The sequence below is a fragment of the Cygnus atratus genome, chromosome 1 (assembly GCF_013377495.2).
Source record: "Cygnus atratus isolate AKBS03 ecotype Queensland, Australia chromosome 1, CAtr_DNAZoo_HiC_assembly, whole genome shotgun sequence".
Classification (NCBI taxonomy): Eukaryota; Metazoa; Chordata; class Aves; order Anseriformes; family Anatidae; genus Cygnus; species Cygnus atratus.
In genome coordinates this window covers 51,231,804-51,247,446 of record NC_066362.1, presented here as the reverse complement: position 1 = coordinate 51,247,446, position 15,643 = coordinate 51,231,804, and the positions used below count along the sequence as shown (strand labels likewise).

The following is a 15,643-nucleotide window of genomic DNA, read 5'->3' as shown; positions in this document are numbered from 1 at the left end:
TATCTCCAGCAGTTATATTTGCACGTAGTTAATGGTCATTACATACTTTCAGAGAAAAAGCAACATGGGAAGAAGGGCAGGAGAAGAGCACTTGCTCCTCCTGTACTCCCTCTTTATGCAACATTTTTTTTCTGTTACAACTGATTTTCTCAAAGTGATGGACAAGCACTAGACCTAATAAACAAGTCAGTAGATTAAATATATACATATATATGTGTGTCTCTTTTTGGTTCCTCTGTACAGGTATGCAAACTAAGGCAAGAAAATGAGCCACAGGTTCTAACTCCCCAACTACTGCTTTTGATTTTAAGCTCACTTGACTTCCTTTTCAAGGTTTCAAATGAGTTGGCAAAGATAATATTATAATGAAAAAAGAATTATTTCACAGTTCTTCAGTCATACTACAGGATCCAATTAATAATTGCATAATCAAAGCTTCACTCTCAATATTCAGTATCATATGTTAGCTTTACATACACCAAAAATTAAATATTTGAATAGAAAATAGTTTCAAGAATTACGTATTTTGCTTTTTTCTTGATTTAATCCCCCTCAGCTCCCACCTTTTCTGTAGTCACAAGACTTTCAGACCCTTCTTATTCATACTGCCACAACATCTCTTTGCCAGTAAAGGCATTCATTCCACACACACACCTTTTCTTTTTTTTTTTTTTTTGGGGGGGGAGGAAAATGAGGAAAATGGGAAAATGAGGAAATGAGAAGAAAGTACTAGATGTTCACAGTAATGGTTCCTTTGGTATTTTAATTTTTATTGCCTCTTAAAAGCTTTGGATTATGACTTTCTTTTCCTGAGGAATAGAATGTCACATCAGCAAACACAGTGAGATTAAGGTAATTAGTCTGAAGATATTTTACAAGTCCAAAAGAGAAACAAATTCACTTGAACAGCATGGAAGTATGCTTTGTGATTTAACAGAGTTATTCAGGTAACTGATGGCAGTAGCAAATTTTCTATTTTAATGGGAACAAATTTTCAGGTTTATGTAAAAGCAATTTCATGTCAAAGTTCACATCCACCTTTCTAAATCTTCAAACATAGAGTGGATCCCAATTTGAAGTGCTTCAAAATATTTCTGTTTCTAGACCTATTATCAAAATATACTTGTTTATGCAGTAACCTATGATATCAATAATTCTAAAATGGTATCTTACTTTTTGAACCTCAACTGCTACAACCTTTCTGATTTATGTTCTGTATAATGTATTAATATTTTCACGTAATCCCACCCCAAGAATAACTTTCAGTATATAGAATGGGAAATCCAAAAGTTAAAACTTGCCCTTAGAAAAAAAGCAAGATATTTTTATGTGACTTTTTAGGGCCCAATTATATTCTCATAGGAAAAGATTTACCCCCATGTACTCTTAAATATGACCTAAATTTCAGTCGAAGCATCAGTCGAAGAATGAAGAGATGGAATGAAGATTGAAGGAGACGCATCACTTGAAGAACAAAGAGATTACAAATGAGTTTTGAGTTTCTCAGCAAGTCAAAATTTCAGTGCTGTTTCTGTTCAATTTTATCTAAAATGGGTTTAGCCACTGTAAATTCCATGGTGTCCAAACTAGCATATTCACTCCAAGCAAACTTTAAAAACTTTAGTGGCATCCTACCACTTAAAATGATTATATAACTCTGCTCTACGCTATTTTTTTTCTTTTTACAGTTCATGAGTGTGGCATGTAGAAGTATGCAAAATGTGAGGGTCAAAGTCCCTCTAAAGAAACTTCGCAGGAGCCAACCCAGAGACCATAGCTGTCACCCAGGACATTTTTCTAGGAAAAAAAAAAAGGGCAAAAAAAAAAAAAAAAAGGCACTCGAGTTCAGCTCAGTCTAAAGGCTAACAAAAAAAGCCTTCACCTTGCCCACACTGGCTCTCCTGCCGAGCGAGGTGACGAGGTTGGTGCTTAGGGGCTGCAGCTTTCACCCCAGTGAGGGAAAGGAAAACGAGACGCGGAGGGGCCTGGAGCCCGGCGCCCCGCAGCTCGCCCCGCCGCAGCCCTCCCGTGAGAAACTCGGGGAGTTTCTTCCCAGCGCGGGCGAGAGGCGCCAGGTCGCCCCGACCCTCACCGCCGGCAGGATCCGCACGGCAGGGCCGCCAGCCTCGCCTCCCAGCCCCGGCCGAGCCTTACCTTGTTAACACGGGGGGCTTCAGATGTTCGCGTTGGTTAACACGGGAGAGGTTCAAAGTCAGGAAAAGCTATGTTTCCCTCAATGGAAATAGTGCCCAGAAATCAAATGTGCCAGAGCCAAGAGGGGGAAGAGTCGGGGAGGAGGGGGGAGACTGGGAACAAGGGCCCCTTCCCCCGCACACGCCGACTTGGTGCCTCCGGCCCGACTCCCGCTCTCAGGTGAGCCCCGAAGTTACAGCTCCCGGCAGCTGCGTGGGACCGGAGCAACACATCCTTCCCCCAGAACCAAAAAAAAAAAAAAAAAAATGTAAAATCCATCCCTGAGCCTTTCCCTCCGCGTATGCACGCACTTTACCTGTTTTTATGCCGGGTTTTTAATAAATTCCTTCCAAAGGGAGCCATGATTCCAGCGGCAGAAGCATAACATCAGCGATCCCCAAACAATTCGAGGGTGTTCCCTTCTCCCCTGTTTTTTTCCCTGAGCTCCTTCCAGCTTGTTAATAGTCACTGAACGTAGCGATGAGCTGGAAGTTGTGCAATTTACTGCTAACTTTGAACTCCGGCTTGTTGCTGCTGCTGCTGCTGCACCTTTGGAGTCCTGCCCAGCTGCAATCTTGAAGGAGGCGTTTAGGAGCAGGAAAAAGAAAGGGGGGGTTGGGGGGTGCGGGGGGGGGGGGGGGGGGTGGAACACTTGCTTTTGTGATATGAAGTTATGCTCAGAACTTGCTAAACTTTCAGCCTCGTCACCCTCAGGGCACCAGCCAGCAAATGGGAGAGAAGGGGAACTCTGCAAAAACACACAACAAAAGGATTGAAAACTTTCCCCGGGAGGCTCCAGCCACTTCAGGTCAAGTCGTTCAGCTAAACACCGACGTTAATGAAGGGCAAGCAACAGTTGCCACACCAGTTCTCAGTACATAATAACCTTTCTTTCAAATCAAGGAGCAGTACCTCTTTAAAAGGTGTTGGACAAGTAATGGGAAGATGAAGGGAAAAAGCTAGACCTCTGTGGCCCCTCTGCCCTCCCTGGATTTTGAAGTAAATTATCTGTTTGCATGACAGCCTTTGCAGACCTTTGTGTGGCTAAAAGCACCTTAGTCAACTTCGTAAGCGTGGCCTAGCAGAGAGCAAAAGAGGCAGCAACACAAAAGATTCAGCTCGTACTGGGATGTTGCAGGTCCTTTTGTGTTATTCTTTTGAGCTGGCTTTGGCAGGAGGGAAATGAACACACACTACAGTTCCTGTCTGTTGGAACCCCATTGGAATGAGGGATTTGTAGTGAAGTTTCAGAAGGGAAAACTTTTTAAAGTTTCAGAAGAAAAATACTACCCCCCCCCCCCAGCAATTTGGAATGGAGCATGGGAAAGAGGATGCATTGCACCCCAAAGGTTGGTGGCTGAGGGTCCTGGGACAGGAAGGCTCCAGCACTCCCTCTCCCTCTCCCTCTCCCTCTCCCTCTCCTCTCCCCACATATTAAAGGGCAAATTCTTTATGTGGCTTACAGAATGTGCAACATAATAGGGAATTGTTTTGTTAACTTGGAGGGGTGGGGTATGACTGGACAGTAGTCTACAAGACTGAGTGCTTATCTGAAAAAAAAAAAAAAAAAAAAGACTTTTTCTAAATTCCCTTTTCCTCCCTTAGTCCAGATAGTCACTGCAGCCTGAAGAAAACAAAGCAAAGGCCCATTCCATGGGTTACCTATTACTGGCAGTGCTGGGAATGCCCCACATATTTTCAGTTCAGTCCCACGCCTCTAAATTCTCTGAGCTGTGACTACAAAGAGAGTGACTCGAGACTCTTAAAAGCCTTGTTGGTGTAATCATCCAAATAACACAAAAATAGGAAAGCAGAAATGAAACAACTTTCAGATTTCTCATCCTGCTGCCAGGGAAGATTTTAAGCAGTCTGTTTTTGGCATTATGAACGTAAGCCCAAACCCATTAAGTCTGTAGAAGTCTTTCCTTTTGCTTTCTCAGGTTATATGTGCCACGAAGAGGAGATTTTCTCATATTTAAAAGATAGTGGAAATTTTTCAGTCCCTAAGAGAAGTTCAAGGCATACTTGGCATAAAAATCAAATCAGTAAGACTTCCTGTAAAACAATTAATATTCAAATAGTTATTTTTATCAGCAGAGGCAAAATGAAATAGCATTATCTCCAGAATAATATTCACTTTTCTCATAATTACAAAAATAAATGGGAATCTAGCAATATATGTAGCTGTTTTTATTATTCATAAATAGTCACCTCACAGTTTTAAGTTATTGAAATATGAAAATATGATGTAAATTGTTCTTCTTTTACTATGAAATGCAAAATACTTTTAAACCAAACTTATGTAATGTGGGAACTGGATCCCTCTATGCAAGTAAATCGCAATGCTATGTTCATGTAGCTAAGCAAAGAATTGTAGAAAGACTCCGATACTAATAAGCAGACATCTTCCCCACAGCTGAGGGAGAAGAGAAGGTTCTCAGTCTATTCACTTTCACAATTAGGCTAACCAAAAGCAGGAAAACAGTGAGTGAGTATATGATAAAGTTTTAGAAAACAATAAAGGAGAGAATCCTGAGAAAAAGAACATTGCTGTTTGGAAAAAAAAAAAAAAAAAGACCGAAGACATTTAGTAAACCATAAAGAAGAGAATACATGCTGTCTCACTTGGTATACAATTAATCTATAGAACCCAAAATAAATGTATCATAGACAGCAAAAGGACTTAGTGACTTTATACAAACAAATATACAGAAACATAAGAAAATGCAATAGAAGGGACATGAACTTCCATTCTTCAGCACATAAACCAGATTCTCAACAGAGTGGAAATAGTAGCAAAACATGTCAGAGGGACAGGTTAATTTTGTAGGCAGTGTTGACACAACAGTTTAGTTAGCTTGCCCTTAAACTCCCAAAGTGCCTCAAACTACCCGCATTTGTATGTACATGTGCTTAGTTTTCTTTAAACTCCAGCTCTGATCTTCCAAGAATATCAGGCCAACATTCCAGACCTGGGCCCTTCCCAGCATGCCATAGGGGCACCAAAAACAACCACAGGTCAACTTTTGAGCACAATCACCTTCTAGTCATTCTCTGTTCGTGTGAAAACCTAAAATGCAAAATAGCTGGTAATATCCCATTTTTCACCCATGAGATGCTAGGCGTAGCCAAATCATTCTTCTATACAATATCTTCCCCCAACAAGAAATAATGAATGCAAGAGAGTTTCTAGGACTTGCTGTTTGTTTGTTTGCTTTTTTTTTTTTTTTTAAAAAAAAAAAGCTCCATAAAATGTGTATGTACTGAACTTAAAATCATCAGACAGACTAGTCAACAGTTCACTCTGGTATTTAAAGAAGAAAGAAAAGGAATTATAAATTTTAGAGTATCACTTCCCACCTGGATAAGCTTGATGAATAATAAATCTGGATGCAAATATTTGGTGCTTGATCAGAAAGGTTAAGATTAATAAATTTAAATGTTTCTTTTGTCATCTTCCAAAGCAACTCACATGGAATATTTTGCCCATCCCTTTGACAAAAATACTGCAGCATAGAGATGTGCAATCCAGCTTTAACCATAGCAGTCTATGGGTATAATTTCACAGAATGCAAAGAGCCAAATTAACTTTTTGCATGCAACAAGGAGCAGATGTGCTACTGTTCTCCCCTTCCGTTTCTTCCCTCATACCTACTGCTTGGTTCCAGCACCTATCTTACACAGTGTTTGGGGTCTCATGTGATCTCCTGGTAAGCAGGTAACTCACTCAAATTCCAACCCAGCAACAAAAGTTTGCTCCATCTGTTTTGGACTGATTGGTGAGGTGAGTTGGCTTACCTCGGGATCAGAAAAGACCATTCAGATGGTGTGATTTCCAAAGCTGGTGCAAGGGAGGAGTTGAACCAGAAGCAGGACTAAGAGAGTGAAAGAGAGGAAACACAGTGAAAAAAAGAATCAGAAACAGGGGCAAGGCACAAGACCTCCCCCTTTGGCTGTGTGGTAGGACAGCTTGGCAGCTCAGTGAAACCCTATGTTAAGAGTGGATTCACATTAAATGACTTCATCTAATGTAATGACTTGCTGTCCTCTTTCCTCTCCCACTGGGCAGACTCACGACCGTTTCCTTGTGCCAGGTCTGGTTGTCAACAGGCTTTGTGTTTACACCATTCGGCTTCTTAAATGGATGGAAAGTTGATGTGACACAGAAAAGTGAATAAACTTTTTTTCTTTTTCTTTCTTTCTTTTTTTTTTTTTTCTGGGCTAGCTAGTTAAATTGGCTTATTGGTGTGTCAAACAATTGGCAGGACTGGCAGGAGAGAAAAAGGACCATGCAGCCAAGAGATGTGGGAGGAGGACAGTCTGGGCAACCCTGAAAAGCTGGATTGACTCAGCCACATTGTGTAATTTCATTCTGACTGCAGCAGCGAGCAGCTCAGTGGAGGCAGCAAAGGCTCCCTTTGAAACAAGATAAATTACCAGTTCCTTGCTCTACATCACCATACGTAGTCTGATCCTAGTACACTAGCAACATCATTTTACAACATCGTAACTATTTCTGTCTGCTTTAAGTGCAGCCAAGTTTATGAGTATAAAACATGAGAGTAAATAGTCTAATAGGGTAAGAAGGAAAGCTCAGTGCTGGGACTGTAACTGGTTAAAACATAGGAAACTGAGAACTGAGTGATGTATCTTCAGAGAGGTTGTGGATTTGTGGTGTTAAGCTTCCTTGAGAGGATTTTCAAGAGGGGCTCAGAAGACTGGTGGGTGATGATAAACTGGCAGGTAAAGGTCATGTTGATGACCTCAGCTGAACTTTTTCTTTTTTTTTTTAAGTAGAAAGAAAAGGAGAGAGACAGTTAACAACTATTCAGAAAGGAATCCAGAATGAAGCTGAAAAGCTACTATAAACATTCATTCTGAGCCTACAGTTTGAATACCCCTGGTATCCCATATGAAAAATTATATAGCACCATGAAGGGACAGGGACAGCAAATGGCAGAGAGAACTTTTAGATAAAGAATAGCTTAATATACAATGAGAAAATAATTAGAGTTAAAACTTTTAAATCTGAAAAATAGTGAATATTTGATTACGATGAGAGAAATCTACGGTCATGTATATCATGGAGAAAAAAATAGAAAAAATGATTTATTACAGTGTAAGTACAAGGGCGTGCTGAAAGAAATAATCAGCAAGGTTAAAATGTATTTTTTAATAATTTGCATTTTTAATTAAATTACAGAATTGCCCTCTGACTTAAAAATGCCATGGAGAACAAAAATATGAATAAATTCAAAAAGAGGTTAGGCAAAACCATGGACTATATGGTCACTAGCAGTCACAAAAATCATTGTGTTCTTAGGTACTTATTGACTTGGTGCAGCTGTTTCCCAAACCTCTTTTTCTGTTACCCTCCTTCCCCCCTACAGTTCACTAGCCATTGGCATAGCCCTAAGCACAGGAAACCTTTGGGTTACTATTGAGTTGCAGATTGGATCCAGTTGAAACTTCACCTCAGCCACTGTGACCTTTGTAGAGGACTTCCATGTAAGAATTTTCCTACGCTGTAATACAGCAGTAAGCAAAACAGGCAGTTTGTCCCTCTAAGCAGGTTATTTCAGATACAGAACTATTTTTATATTCTACAAGCCCCAAGTGCTCCTAATCCCATATCTCATTCAGTCCCCCCAGATGTGGAGACAAATTCTTTGTCTCTGCATGACTTCCAGTCAGCACGTTCCTAATCCAGTCCCAAATCTTTCTGTCCTTGCTTTCATTAGGTACTGAGACAATGCCCTGTGATTGGATTTACCATTTTTCCATTTACAACACTATCCTCCCTTATGTGTTTCCACTTTTACTGTAATGGTGTAAATGTTTGTCATCAGTATCAGGGTATATGAAAGAAATTCTTTCTGTCCACTGTAGGGACTATTAAATATAATGGTCTAAACAAGCTTTCAGCTCAAAAAATACTTAAACTGCTGATTACCTGATGTGGGTAGTAAAAAAAAATACCTTGTATTTGACTTGGTTTTGCACTCTTCCCTAAACATCTGCCAGTGCAGGATGAGTATCAGAGGAAGGATGTGATGCCAGCAAAGCATTTGGTGTGATACAGTAAAGCAGCTCTTCTATTAATGATTGGATGTAACAAAACAATTACTCTTTTCCTTGTGTCTTTTCTCCACCAGTCTTGTAGATCCTTTTTCTTTACTTTGTAATTTTGATTAAAATGTGCTAAGAGACATGAATTAAATTCTCTACTCCTCCAGAACTGCAGGGTAATCATGGAAACATCAGGCAGGGCTAAATGATCCATCTAATACTCTGTTTTACTTTTTTTTTTTTTTTTTAGTTTATGTTATGAAACATATCATATAATTACTTTTCACAGCACTTCAAATGGCATGCTACAGTAATGTTTTGTGCTTATATTCTTTGGTTCAAGCATGTAAGTGTCTGACTTAGTAGTTGCTCTGACTATTGTGTCATCTACTTCAAATAGAGCAGTTTTGGTAAACTACTGTATCCTAAACTGCCATATCTGGGTTGATAAATGATGTAGAGGCCTTATCAGAAAGCCTAAAATGGATCTGAGCACAGAGCCATAGTTAAGATTGCATCCATCACAAAAGGTATGTTGGAAACACATCAGATACAAAAAATAAAAATAAAAAATAAATAAAAATCCTATTCCTGGAAGAGTTTACATTTTGAAGAGAAAAGACACATATACACACACAAAATATTTTTTCTTATTTAAATATATGCTAAAAATACTTTTTTTTTTGGGGGGGGGATGCAGATATAGAGTTATAAATGTATCTAAATAAAATTTTTCTATATAGCATTTTTTTCTTTCAATAGATATTTGTTAAATTTTCATAACATACTACAGCATACTCTCATGTTCTAAAAAAAGAAGGTTCATTATTATGCTGCCCACATCCAATGATGGGCAATGACACTCTTTGTAGCACTAAATGAGAAAAGATGAGCCTAGGATTTTTAGATAAGCAACAGACAGTACTACGTTCAGTGCTTGGAGGACTTTAAACATATATAAAGCAAAGGAATATGGGAAGAATCCATGAGAATGGTTCTCAGGACAGTCATAGTCATAGAATGGCTCATGTTGGAAGGGACCTTAAAGATCATCTAGTTCCAACCCCCCTGCCATGGGCAGGGATGCCACCCACTAGATCAGGTTTCTCAGGACCTCATCTAACCTGATCTTGAACACCTCCAGGGATGGGACATCCACAACCTCTCTGGACAACCTGTTCCAGTGCCTCACCACCCTCTGAGGGAAGGCCTCCTTACTTTAAACCTCCATTAATGATGATATAATTTGCACTTCTCTATGTGATTAATAAAGGTAGTATTAATTATATGCCTTTTGTTCTGCAACAGTTATGTCCCATTTATTTCATATTTAATGGTTTTCTGAGGTTTAAGTACAGTAAGAATTCTCCCAAGATATGTCTTTACACAACAGAATAAAAGCTTTCAAACCACAGTCTGTCGAACTTTACCGTCTCTCTTCCTTCCACCCCGATTTTTAACCATGTATGCTTTAAGAAGGACAAGGACCATGTATTCACCTGATCTCAAAGGTAAGGAATCCTCATGCCCTGACTATCTATAATTTACCTTGTATGAATGTTATATTTAATTTACTTTTATTATTATTTTTTGAACAGAGTGTAATATTCTCAGTGGAATTGAAGATAAAATCTTGACACGATCATGGCCAGGTTTGATTCCTCAAATACACACATATTCTAGGGTTATATATATATACATATACATTTTTTTTCTTGTGACATTTAAAAAACATTACTCAATTGAGCTGTAGCAGTTATTTCATTATTCAACTCAGGGGCATTATTTGATATCAGAAAGAGAAACTCATTTTTAGGTAATTTAAGTAAATTTTACAGTATTTAGAACTGATCTTTGCAATTGAAAACGTTTTTCAGAAAGAAACAAGCCTCTGAGTGTTCACTTGTCTGCTGAATGAAAACATTTTTTAGAGACAAACATCTGAAAAAAAAATGCTCCCTGGAGGTGTACACTACTTCAGTCATTACAGACGGAGTTATGTTCTTTAATGACAGTTCCTGAAATCCTGTCAGTACCTGCACCCATTAAGCCTATCACTTTTCAACTTTACACCAAAATCCTTGATATTGTTTTCCTGATGTACATTTCCAGCATGCCTGTTCTTGTCTCTGCACAGGGAGAAAGATCTCCTCCAGATGTCAGCTCACATGTGGGTCAGACACAAGCTTTCTCCCTTGCTAGATACCAGCCATACATGGAAAATACTTAAATAATAAAATACATCCATCCTTGTAGTCTATTCTCATGCAGGACAGAAACAAACATTTACACCTTCCAATCCTGTATCATCTAGGGGAGAATTGAAAATATCATTGATAATTCCACAGTGGCAAAAACCTGCTGTTTCACAATCCTATACTGGCACACTGCCAGTTCATGAATTACTTTTAAAGGAAATTAGTGTACCATGAAGAATAAGAAAGCTTCTAATAGACAACATATGAAAATTCTAGGCTAAAACAGCTTCTAAATCTTTCTCTCACTCAATTTCTAAGGAAAAAAAAATAAAAAGAAAAAAAAAGAAAAGAAAAAGATTTTTCAGTACATTTGGAATCTGCATATGATGTAATACTTGGAGACAACTAAATTCATACTAATAGGGTTGTTTTTTTTTAAGCTTCTGCATTGAAGCCAATGGGAGTTTTGTCTGATCAAGGCCTTCTTACACAAATGAACAACTGCAAATGTGTTAGTAGAGACTGGTCTCTGGGACAGTGAATAAAGCATGTTTTTCTCCTTTAAGAGGTAAAAAAAAAAAAAAGAAAATTTATGAGTCTGGTCAGAAATTCACATCCAAAAGAATTTCTTACTTTCATCCTAGCTAGAAAGCAGATTTATTAGATGAAACATCAACTTAAGAATCAACCTGGTGTTAAGTTTAAAATAAAGTAACACAAACAGGACCAATTAGGAAAGAAAAAAAGGAAGGGAAGGGAAGGGAAGGGAAGGGAAGGGAAGGGAAGGGAAGGGAAGGGAAGGGAAGGGAAGGGAAGGGAAGGGAAGGGAAGGGAAGGGAAGGGAAGGGAAGGGAAGGGAAGGGAAGGGAAGGGAAGGGAAGGGAAGGGAAGGGAAGGGAAGGGAAGGGAAGGGAAGGGAAGGGAAGGGAAGGGAAGGGAAGGGAAGGGAAGGGAAGAAGAGACTCTATTGAGACTACTCTCTGGAATGAGCAGAATAACTCGTATTGTATTTTCTAGGGCTTGGTCAATTTCTAATTTAATAACACAGAAAACTATCTAAGACCTTCACAACTTTAATCCATATTTGCTCTTTAACAGATTTAGCATTAGATCCAATAAGGAAAATAGATCTCTAAAGACAGGTTTAGGAAGATTTGACATGTCTGAATGTTTATGACCTAAATTCAAACTAAGAGATGGCATTGCAAACCAGCTAATACCAAGATTTTCAAATGGCACAAAGCCATGTGGGATTCATGTTTGCATCTGACAGACCAAAAGAAGCCCCAGGAGGAAAGAATTTACCTAGCAGAGATATGTATGTCAAGATATACATTTCCTGAAGATGTTACCATGGATTGAAACAGGGTAGAATTCCTCATAATGGAGCAGACTTGTCTCCTTGTAAACAGTCATTTCTGTGGAAATCTTCTGTGCTTCTTGGTCAAGTATAAAGTCACAGAATCACAGGATCACATAATCACAGAATCACAGAATGGTTGAGGTTGGAAGGGACCTTGGGAGATCATCTAGTCCAACCTCCCTGCTCAAGCAAAGTTTCGTACAGCGTATCACCCAGGATTGTGTGCAGATGGCTTTTGAATATCTTCAGGGAATGAGACTCCACAACCTCTCTGGTCAGCCTGTTCGAGTGCTCTGTCACCCTCACAGTAAAGAAGTTTTTCCCTATGTTCAGACAGAATATCCCATGTTTCACTTTGTGCCCATTACCTCTTTTCCTATTGGTGGCCACCACTGAGAAAAATTTAGCTGCATCCTCTTGACACCCACCCTTCAGATATTCAAACACATTGATCAGATCCCCCTGAGCCTTCTCTTCTTCAGACTGAACAGGCCCAGCTCCCTCAGCCTTTCCTCATATGAGAGATGTTCCAGGACCTTAATCATTTTAGTAGCCCTTCTCTGGACTTGCTCCAGGAGCTCCATGTCTCTCCTGTACTGGTGAGCCCAGAACTGGACAAGATACTCCAGGTGAGGCCTCACCAGAGCTGAGTAGAGAGGAAGGATCACCTCCCTCAACCTGCTGGCGATGCTCTTCCTAATACAACCCAGGATAACATTGACCATCTCGGAAACAAGAGCACATTGCTGTCTTGTGGTCAACTTGTTGTCCCCCAGGTCTTTCTCCACAGAGCTACTTCCTGACAGGTCAGCCCCCAGCCTGTACTGGTGCATGAGGTTATTCCTCCTCAGGTGCAGGACCCTGTACTTGCCTTTGTTGAAATTCAATAGGGTCCTCTCTGCCCAGCTCTCCAGCCTGTGGAGATCCTTCTAAATGGCAGCATAGCACTCTGGGGTTTCAGCAACTACTCCGAGTTTTGTGTCATCAGTGAACTTGCTGAGGAGGCACTCTGTCCCTTCATCCAGGTCACTGATGAATAACTTAAACCATACCTGACCCCGTATTGACCCCTGGGGGACACCACGAGCTACAGGTTGCCAACTAGTCTGTGTGCCACTGATCACAAAACTCTAAGATCCACCATTCATCCAGTTCTCAGTGCATCTCACTGTCCACTCATCCAGCCTGCACTTCCTGATCTTGCCTACGAGGATATCATGGGAGACAATGTCAAAAGGCTTGCTGAAGTCCAGGTTGACATAATCCAATGCTCTCCCCTTATCTATTTAGCTCATTTTTCCATCATAGAAAGCAATCTGGTTGGTTGAGCACAATTTCCCTTTGGTGAATCCATGCTGACTACTCCTGATTACCTTCTTGTCTTCCACGTGCTTAGAGATGGCCTTCAGAATGAGCTATTCTATCAGCTTTCCAGGGACTGAAGTGAGGCCAACTGGTCCGCAGTTCTCTGGGTCCTCCTTCTTGCCCTTTTTGAAGACTGGTGTGGCACTTTCTTCCAGTACTCAAGCTCCCCTCCTGATCACCATGATCTTCCAAAAATGATCAAGAGTGGCCTAGAAATTATATCTGCCAGCTCTCTCAGCACTCATGAATGTATCCCACCAGGGTCCATGAACCTGTGGATGTCAAGTTTCCCTAAATGATCTCTAACTGATACTCTTAAACAAAATGAAAGTATTCCTTTCTCATTTTCTCCCTCGTCTCCTGGGTCAGGGATTCCTGAGGGCTGGCGTTGGCTGTGAAGACTGAAGCAAAGAAAGCATTCAGTAACTCTGCCTTCTCTGTGTCCTCTGTCAGCAGGGTCCCTGCCCCATTCAGTAACAGGCACATATTTTCCCTAAATTTCCTTTTATTATTAATGTATTTGAAGAAGCCTTTCTTGTTGTCCTTGATGTCCCTAGCCAGATTTAATTCCAAATGGGCTTGTCTGTTCTCCTTGCATTTCTGCTTGCTCTGACAACATCCCTATGTTCATCCCAAGTAGCCTGTCCCTGCTTCCACCTCCTGTACAACTGCTGCTTATGTCTGCGTTTTTTCAGGAGTTCCTTTTTTTATCCATGCAGATATCCTGCTCCCTCTGCTTGATTTCTTGCTCATAGGGATGCACTGTTCTTGAGTCTGGAAAAAGTGATCCCTGAATATTAACCAGCTTGCTTTCTTCTATGGTCAGTTCTCACGGGATTCTTCCAAGAAGATGCCTGAAGAGGCCAGTTAGCTCTCCCAAAGTCCAGAGTTGTGATCTTACTTATTGCCCTGCTTCCTCCTGACAGAATCCTGAACTCAATGAATTTGTGATCACTTTAGTGTGTATTTTCCCCAGCTAATTTATTAAATATTATTTCAGCAAGAAAACTGCTCAAGGCCCAGACACCTCACCTCTAGAGAATAAAAGGAATTAACTCCATTGACTTCTTCTCCAACCTGCTGGCAGCTAGCATCCTAAGTCCTGACAAGCATTATAAAAGGAATATATTTATCTAATAAAGAGGTATTGATGCTTTTGACTTAGCATTCCCTCAGGTCCAAATCCACAAAGTTGCTAAGATAATTAACTCCTACTACCATTGAAGCTTATATGCAAAGGTGCAAGTTCAGTGCTGCAAACATGAACGACATCTAGCACCGTTGTACTGTTACTCATGGCAGAGAAGTGTCCTCTCCTCTTATCTCCTGCATAGTGAAAATTATAGTCAGAACCATGTATTGAATCTATCTCTGGTACTAGGCCTCTATGCTGTGATGATGCTAGTGTCTGCACACTGCAAGCATTTCCAAACACAACTGCAAGCCCTATTCCACCTAAAAGAAAATATACAGAATAACCCAGCACTGACTACCTGATGAAGTCAGCTTTATATCTGAAATACTCATTATAAACATATACGTAAATAATGGCCAAATCATTACCCCTAATGTTTCTACTTCTGAGAAACTTCGGAGGTGATTTTTATAGTGGTAAACTTGGTCAGTGCTATCCTGTGTTCTCTACTAAGGTCAGTAAGAGTTGTACAGTTGAAAACCTATAGAAGGGGTTAGTCAAATGCATCTGGCATTTTGACTGAGGCCTCTATCCATGATACACATTCTCCTGTTGCAGCTTTGGACTGCAGATAGTAGGAACTACCTATAGTTGCTCTACCTGTATAAACCTGCCACAGATAAAATGCCACAGACGTTAAGTTTTTGAACTCCTTTACACTTTCTACATCCCCCTTAGCTCTATAGTGATGCTATCTAACATTATTCTTTCTGCATTAAGACTCAGATGTCTGTTCCCACAGCAGAGGGACCTTTTCTGTATAAACAAATCTTTTTCCTTTGATGATATTCATGGAAATAGGCACAGAGAGATTTACTTCTAACACCTTACATTGCTTGTAAAGGTATGGCCCTATGGAGTGAGACCATTGCAGGTACATCTCTGCAAAGCTGTGCTTGTTGGTCCTAACAGAGGCTATCAATCTGTGTCATCAGTTACCAGTAACTACAAGTATAGCACTTGTTCATCCAGGGGAGGCTGGGAACAATAACAAACAAAGGGAAAAGAAACTGAAATTTGCTGTTTTGCCCTAAATTTTTATTCACAATTTTCAAAAATTTTAGCTTTCCATAAACCAACATTGTGAAATATTACAATGGACCACCAGGTAGATATGATGCTCTTTAAACCTACTTTCAATGTTGTGCTGTTAATATATGTTCAGTTAATGCTTGAAGTATTTCAGAAGTATCTCGCCAAAATCAAGAAGTGCAATCCAGGCCTCACTGTTTAAATAAACAGTTCATGTTCCTCACTGTG

General features: G+C 40.0%; 1 protein-coding gene across 1 annotated transcript in view; it reads right to left on the bottom strand.

The window, feature by feature from the left end:
* The window catches only part of RASSF9 (Ras association domain family member 9), a 29,178-nt gene extending 26,520 nt beyond the window's left edge, over positions 1-2,658 (bottom strand). The window contains 1 exon segment of the mRNA XM_035551839.2: positions 2,510-2,658. Coding sequence (XP_035407732.2) covers positions 2,510-2,556 — 47 coding nt within the window. The 5' untranslated portion in view covers positions 2,557-2,658.
* Between the last annotated feature and the right edge of the window lie 12,985 nt (positions 2,659-15,643).